This window comes from Lupinus angustifolius, chromosome LG11 (genome assembly GCF_001865875.1).
Source record: "Lupinus angustifolius cultivar Tanjil chromosome LG11, LupAngTanjil_v1.0, whole genome shotgun sequence".
In the NCBI taxonomy this organism is placed as follows: Eukaryota; Viridiplantae; Streptophyta; class Magnoliopsida; order Fabales; family Fabaceae; genus Lupinus; species Lupinus angustifolius.
The window spans coordinates 21,148,635-21,156,617 of record NC_032019.1 but is presented as its reverse complement, the minus strand read 5'-3'; the positions used below and the strand labels follow the sequence as shown (position 1 = coordinate 21,156,617).

General features: G+C 36.2%; 1 protein-coding gene across 2 annotated transcripts; it reads left to right on the top strand.

Moving 5' to 3' along the window:
- Positions 2,647 to 7,681, top strand: LOC109361264 (ADP-ribosylation factor GTPase-activating protein AGD7-like). 2 transcript variants are annotated; one of them, XM_019606661.1, is made up of 5 exons: positions 2,647 to 3,572; positions 3,682 to 3,738; positions 6,182 to 6,770; positions 7,184 to 7,204; positions 7,303 to 7,681. In XM_019606661.1, exons 1-3 carry the CDS (start codon positions 2,799 to 2,801, stop codon positions 6,767 to 6,769), a joined length of 1,419 nt encoding a protein of 472 aa, XP_019462206.1. In that variant the 5' UTR covers positions 2,647 to 2,798; the 3' UTR covers position 6,770; positions 7,184 to 7,204; positions 7,303 to 7,681. The 2 variants fall into 2 exon arrangements, with proteins under 2 accessions (XP_019462206.1, XP_019462205.1); XM_019606660.1 differs by lacking the exon at positions 7,184 to 7,204 and having other exon boundaries at positions 7,231 to 7,681.

The window sequence follows — 7,983 nt, the reverse complement described above, 5'->3', positions numbered from 1 at the left end:
GTTTCATCAAAAGTTACATGAACAGATTCTTCCATGGCTAGAGTTCTTTTATTAAAGATTCTGTATGCTTTACTCGTGAGAGAATAGCCAAGAAAAATCCCTTCATCAGCTTTAGCATCAAATTTGCCCAAATTGTTCTTACCATTGTTCAGAACAAAACATTTACAACCAAAAACGTGTAGATGAGAAATGTTAGGTTTTCTACCTTTGAAGAGTTCATAGGGGGTTTTCTTAAGAATAGGTCTTATAAGAACTCGATTTGAAACATAACATGCAGTGCTAACTGCATCAGCCCAGAAGTATTTTGGGGTGTTAGTTTCATTTAACATTGTTTGAGCCAGTTCTTCTAAGGACCGATTCTTTCTCTCTACAACACCATTTTGTTGAGGTGTTCTAGGAGCAGAAAAATTGTGGTTGATCCCAAGATCATCACAGAATTCCGCAAAAGAGAAGTTTTGAAATTCTCCCCCATGATCACTTCGTATAGCAGCGATGTTTAGAGATTTTTCATTTTGAACTCTTTTAGCATAAATGCTAAAGGCTTTGAATGCCTCATTCTTAGGTACTAAGAAGAGAGTCCAGGTATATCTAGAAAAATCGTCTACTATAACAAGAGCATAGTAATTTCCACCAAAACTTTTTGTCCTTGAGGGACCAAATAAATCCATATGAAGTAATTGTAACGGTCTATCTGAAGAAACCATGGGCTTTGGTTTGAAAGAAGTTTTTGTTTGTTTACCCATTTGACAAGCACTACATAGTTTGTCTTTAACAAACTTCATTTTGGGTAAACCAACAACTAAATCTTTCTTAATAAGTTTATTTAAATGTTCCATGTGGATGTGAGCTATTCTTCTATGCCAAAGCCATATATCATGATTATCATTTGCTACTAAACATGTTATAGGTAAAGCAGAATTCATATCAATCATATAAATATTATTTATTCTCTTACCGATAAGTTTAGAATTATCCTTACTCTCAATGATGCATTTATCTGGATAGAACGCCACATGAAATCCTTTGTCGCATAATTGACTTATGCTTAGAAGGTTATGTTTGAGTCCTTCAACATATAGTACACCTTCAATAGTTGTTGATGGTGGCTTTCCAATTCTACCAACTCCAAGAATTCTTCCCTTGTTGTTGTCACCATATGTGACATATCCTTTGTCCCTTGGAGTAAGGACATAGAATTTACTTTTATCGCTCGTCATGTGTTTTGAGCATCCGCTATCCAGGTACCATAAATTGCAGGCGGCTCTCATGTTTTCCTACAAAATAGATTAAGTTTTATTATGTATCCAATATTCTTTGGATCCTAGATGGTTAGTACCTTTCTCGACCCATTTAAACTTTCCTAGGGGTACACCATATTTTCTAATCATGCATGTGTTTGGTGTATGCCCATAAATTTTACAGTATGTACATATGGGTTGATGAAAGTGTGTTTTAGATTTTTCATATGTATGGAAACTTTCCTTTTGAAAGTTTATCTTTTTTTGGACACTGGGTTTTTTTAAACCATGGCTTTTTGAATAGCCAAGACCTCTTCGGTCTGTTGAGTGTCTTTGATTGTTGATAATCCTCTCTAAGCTTTTACTGCTTTTGTTTAGTTTATTAAGTTCGAGACTTAATGTTAATACTTTATTTTCAAGAGTTATGCAGTTTTGACAAGAGGATGAAGAAGGTTTGTTTCTAAATGTTTCTAATTTAGATTTTTGTTTTAGAAACATTTTTGACAGCTTAACATATTCATCATGTAAGTCATTAAATGCAGTTTGAAATTCCAAAGTTGAGAATTTGATTCTTGAGAGCGGTACTTATTGGGAGAGACAACCACAAACTCCAAAAGTGATTAATTTCTTACCAAAAAATGTGAAAATATATCATTGATAGTACAAAAAAACCTTCGTAAGATATAAGGGCCAAATTAAAATTATGTTAGATTGTTATTAGATCAGGTAATTGTAGTGACTTATTTACTCAAAATTGCAAGTATGATATATCCCTCTTAAAAATTGAGTAAATCACACAAATGTTTTGAGATTAAATGAAATTATAAAAATATTCCTTTCAACATTATACTTCTTTTTTTTTATACTATCAAATTATCTCCTACCTTATAATTAAGGAATTCATCTCTTTCGAATTCATGAGTGTCTCTTCCAACACATATTATTTATAGGAATTGAATATTTAATCTTTTAGTCATCATGTGAATCTAATAGGACTTACATCAGTAGATTAACATCTTGTTAGTATCAATACTCCTATACAAATATCTTTTAATTTATGTCTATATATTGAATATATTAAAGGATTTAATGTGTCTACACTAATAGTGTAATTGATTTTTATATTATAGACATATCATTCATCACTCACATCTTAATAATTATTAATTTTCAAACAAAAGTAACGAATGTGCTGTAAAAAAACTTTATATTAACATGGCATATTTATTAAAATGGATGTAAGGGATGAATATGATTATATAGCAGCACGATCATAAGAATGAATGCAAAAGAGTGATGAAAATAATGTTTCAAATATAATGGGTATCCATGGAAATGGCAGAGAGTAAAAAGTCCATGAAAATTGAGAGTTTAATACATATATCTTTTTCTAAAAAAACAAAAGTAAAATAGAACTGAAAATATAACATGATCCGTGATACATTTTTGGCAATGTAAAAAGAAACGAGAACTTGCCTAGGACTTTTTGTCATTCAAGCTACTTCATACATTCCTTCCCTCAAATCTCTTCTTCCCATACATTCATCAGATCCATCCACCATGGCGGCGGCACGGCGGCTCCGTGACCTCCAATCCCAACCCGGCAACAAAATCTGCGTCGACTGCTCCCAAAAGAACCCGCAATGGGCCTCCGTCTCCTACGGCATCTTCATGTGCCTCGAGTGCTCCGGCAAGCACCGCGGCCTCGGCGTCCACATCTCTTTCGTCCGATCCGTCACCATGGATTCCTGGTCCGAAATCCAGATCAAGAAAATGGAAGCTGGCGGCAACGACAAATTGAACACGTTCTTCACTCGTTACGAAATCCCGAAGGAAACTGATATTGTTACTAAGTACAACACCAAAGCTTCTTCTGTATATAGGGATCGAATCCAAGCCATAGCTGAAGAACGCGCTTGGCGTGATCCACCTGTGGTTAAGGAGAGTCTCAAGGGAAATCAGAGCGGCGGCGGTGGCGGAGGAGGAAGTCGTAGGAATAACGGAGGGTGGGATGATGATTGGGGTAATGATGATGGTTTCGGGAATTCTGGTGAATTTAGGCGTAACCACTCGACCGGGGAGTTCAGAAGCGGTGGTGGTGGTGGTGCGGCGCCGATGAGGTCGAGGTCCACGACAGATTTCACGCGAACGGAATTGCAGGCTTCGGCGGCGAATAAGGAGAGCTTTTTCGCGAAGAAGATTGCGGAGAATGAATCGAGACCTGAGGGGCTTCCACCATCGAAGGGTGGGAAGTATGTTGGGTTTGGATCGAGTCCTGCACCTTCTTCCCAGAGGAGCAATCCGCAAAATGATTATTTTTCTGTTGTTTCTCAGGTGACTCTGAATTGTTGAATTTCGTGTTTTGAATTGACTTGATTGGATTTGATTTTATTCGTGGGTTGGAATTTAATGTGTTTGTGACGTGTGTTTGTTTTGTGTTCAGGGGATTGGTAAATTGTCCTTGGTTGCTGCATCTGCAGCTCAAGAGATCACTACTAAGGTATTTGCATCAATTCTGTTCGATCAAAGCATGATTGTTTAGCTCATTTAGATGTATACATATATGTTTTTCTATAGCAAAAATGTATTTTTCCGTGTGTTTTGGTTAGGTTTGGTGGACTTTGGTAGATGTCATATATGTTTTTTGATCAATGTTTAATCTATTCTAGAAACAGTGGCAGAGCTTGGACGAAATATTTGGGGAGCCAACTTATTGTAATTTATATAAATAAATTTATCTACTATTACTTGGTTATAATGCTGGTGGCTTGATGGTTGATTACACCTTCCATTGTCCTAAGAGTCCAAGTTCAATTCCCATTCTGTTCTTCTCATTTTTAAGTCATATTTTGTTCTTTGCTGGAGATATCACACTGTAAAATAGTAACACTATATTTTTCTTTAATTTTAGTAATAAGGCACTATTCTTTAATTTTAGTAATAAGGCACTATTCTTTAATTTATAACCGTTCATCTTAATATGTAATCAAAAAAAGCCAGGGGCATGGAATGTGGATCACCCCTGTCACCAAGAAGCTCCATCGCTGCTTAGAACAGAATAGGCCATGAGATTAGAAAGTGATACATTTTGGTTTAACCAGAAAGTTTGAACCAAATAGAACACAAGAAAGCACTTTGTTCCATTTTATTTTGTCTGCACTCTAAATACTGTGAAAATCTTTTCTCCAGCCTCTCTTTGTTCTCATGCAATGATGTTGGATTTTCATACCATGCAGCATTTTATCGTGATGCCTTTTATAGAGTTTTTGTTGTGTGCAATGACAGAGAGAGGGGTACCTCCCTATGTCATCTTCACCCTCAAATTATATACTTTCTTTATAGTTTATATATATATATATATATATTCCTCTTGGCCTTTTATGTTTATCAATGACGCATTTTTGAACAACGGAAGGTCTCCTGCTGTATATACTTCTCTTGTGTCTATTTGCATTTCCTCAGTATAATTTACTTGTAATAGTTAAATTTTTATTTACTTGTAATAGTTAAATTTTTATTTACTTAAAAGTCATATGCTGTTTGAGGCAACAACGAATGTTTTTTCTCAACATATACATATATTGTATGTGGGAATTGAAAATGTTCCTTCCTTGAGTTTTGCCTCATTTAGGAGGATGACAAGTTCTTGTGTGAACCTAGAGCATACAAGCTAGGTAGGTTTATGCAGGAATTTACTAATGGGAAGAACTGAGGACATTTCTCTTGCTTGTGATTGGATGTTAGATTTGCCATATACCAAGTAGATCTATAAGTTATTGGAAATGGTAGAGCCTATGAAGCACCGACACCTCTTCCTATAGAGGTATCTCGTGTCACACACTTGTCCAACACCAACACTACTTCAATACTCCTCCGGCATGTGCCGGACACTGATCGACTCTGATGCATAGCCAGTATTTCTTTTACACTTAGTCAACACCTAGCCGACGCCCTAAATTTACTTGGACACCTTTCAAACACTTGTCTCAATTTTTTAACATTATTTTGTACTCAATATTAAAAGGGTAAGAAGTTTGGATAAAGTGGAAACTATAATGTAGGATACAGCATGAGATGAGTTAGGACCACTTAATTTTGAATTTGTTAACTCGATGCACTTGAGCTAGATGCTATCTTTTTCACTGATGATGATTACATAGGAGCATAAAGGTTTTATGCAAATTAAAATGATAGTTCACATGTTGTTTTGCGATATTTTTAAAGAGACAACACTTACATTGTAAAGTGATGCTTCTTAATAATTTTTGTGAGGCCCATCATCATTCGGAAATATTTAAATATTGGATCTCTATTTAATTCGTTTGGCATGTTCATATTTAATGCTATCAATGATATTATATTTATACATATATATATATATGGTGTCGTGTCCTGTATTTTGGACATTATATGTGTCCAAGTGTCATGTCATGTCCGGTGTTAGTGTTGCAGTTGGTGCTTCATAGAATAATGCCGCGACTGGCTCTTAGAAATTGAACTCACTGATGTCCACTTTTGCCTATGGATGATGCTGGCTAAAGGTCGAGTGGTCATGTGCTGAAGTTATTTAATAAGTGGATCAATTATAATTCATAAGTATCTGTAAGTTTAAGTTAACAAAGGAAAAATATACAACTATGCAAGATTAGGTTGAGCATTTGAATGCTTGCGTCATGGCAAAGGAATTTCTTGAAGCCTTCATTTTTTGGGATTTCAGACTGGCATTCCCTTGTCTTTTGGGGGCCGAATCATCAAGGCTTGAAGGTTTTAGACACATCTTTTTAGGCTAATGGATTGTGCATATTGTAGAAGCTCATTTTATACTTTCTTTCCTTTTATAGAAATGTGGGAAAGGCCGAAATTTTCTTGCTTGTCATACTTTTCATGGAAATTTTGTTATTTCTATTTTTCTTTGCCAAATGATGTTATTTATTCTGTTTCAGGTCAAGGAAGGTGGTTATGATGACAAGGTCAATGAAACTGTCAATGTTGTCTCTCAAAAGACGTCAGAGATTGGACAAAGGACATGGGGCATCATGAAAGGGGTCTTGGCTATGGCTTCACAGAAGGTTGAGGAGTTGGCTGGAGATGGTCCAAATTCGAAGACTGATAACTGGCAGCAAAATGAGAATAATAGAAATGGTTCCTCTCAGGATTTCAATCAAGAGAATAAAGGCTGGAACTCTTCGATGGGAAGAGAACAATCTTCATCATGGCAATCTAAAACTCATAGCGCAAGCTCTTTGGATGAGTGGGGCAACAAAGATAGTAGGAAGGAAGAACCAGCTAAAGGATCGACTCTTTCGTCAAGTGGGCAGTTCAATTCTTCCAACTCAAGCTCTTGGGATGATTGGGACCACAAAGATTCTAAGAAGGAAGAACCAGCTAAAGGATCGGCTCTCAATAGCAGTGATGGTTGGGCTGGCTGGGACGATGCCAAAGATGATGGATTTGATGATGTTCCATCTCATAAGAAAGGTGCTGGTGACGGAAAATCACAATCAACCTGGACAGGGGGTGGCTTTCTCTAAGGATATGAGAGGAAGAAAAAATGGAACTAATGGGTGTTTTTACTTTTATTTGGATGGCTTACTATTGTTCACTGAAACATATTCTCAGCACACCTCACTATCTTCTCTGAGCCGTTGAATAACAATTTGCTCCTGCGTAAACTTTCTCTAAATAGCTTTGGTTCTACCATTCTACTCAATCTCCTCACTTGGTTATGAAGAAGTTTTCCCTTTTTAAGTTCCATAACCACAATGGAGTTTAAATGCACAGTACTTGTTTGTTTATTGTTGTGGTATTGTGGAAGGCGGAGAGAGGGAAAGGGATTAGCTGCATAAAAGGACTAACCATATTGTGAATGGAAATCATTGTTTGTGGTTTTATTGTCTTATTATTTTGATGTCTGATGTATGTTTAATTCATCCTCTGATTTCCAGTACATAGTTTGAAATAATTTATAACTTGTTAATACTTCTTTGGCCAGGTCTTATCCGTCTTTTATTACCAATTTCATGATTGTTCCTTAAGTGAAGAGAAATAAGTATCTTTTGGAATGATGACATGTAAGCTAAGCAGAGGTGCCACTAAAAATCATGCATCTGACCCAACTATTAGTTAGAACCTCCAAGTCTGGCGGTCTTTGTTAAACTCGGACAATATGTGCAGGAAGAATGGTTTTGACGAGGTTAGTGTATTTTCAGCAAGTCTATTTTTTTATCTTTCTTCCTTATTCCCTTTCCCCTTTGATTTTTTTTTCCTATGTAATTTTTGGGAATTTCCGTTGGAAAAGTAGTTTTACATGTAGAAGTGTCCAAAGAAAGGGCTAATTGCCCAACTCAATTCTGAAGAGCACCTCTGCCTGAAAGGGTGATGAAATATTATTTAACATGGTAATTTCAAAATTGTTTTCAACTTGCAGCCTCTTAATTTGACTGCTTTTATTATTTCCTCTATGTTGAACGTGTGGTTATCAACTTGTCTTTTCTCAATTCATCGCCGCCCTATGAATCAGGGATTTAGCTTCAATCTTGTGCCCTCCGTGTAACATTAAGAATGGCATAACACTTCTTCAATCACACCAATTCCAAGTGACTTTAAAAAACAGAAGGGGTGCTTTATATAAGCTTTGCTAAACTACTGTTACCAGATACCCCCTCTAGGGGATGCTTCCTTTATAGATGGAACCACTGCACGAAAGTCAAATTTCAAAACCTATGGTGTTTACACTTTACGTAGA

Excerpts from the sequence above, each read along its gene's own strand:
- LOC109361264 (XM_019606660.1), top strand. The coding sequence starts at position 2,799 with ATGGCGGCGGCACGGCGGCTCCGTGACCTCCAATCCCAACCCGGCAAC. Across the intron at positions 3,573-3,681 it reads ATTTTTCTGTTGTTTCTCAG|GGGATTGGTAAATTGTCCTT; the intron begins GTGACTCTGAAT and ends TTTTGTGTTCAG. Across the intron at positions 3,739-6,181 it reads CTCAAGAGATCACTACTAAG|GTCAAGGAAGGTGGTTATGA; the intron begins GTATTTGCATCA and ends ATTCTGTTTCAG.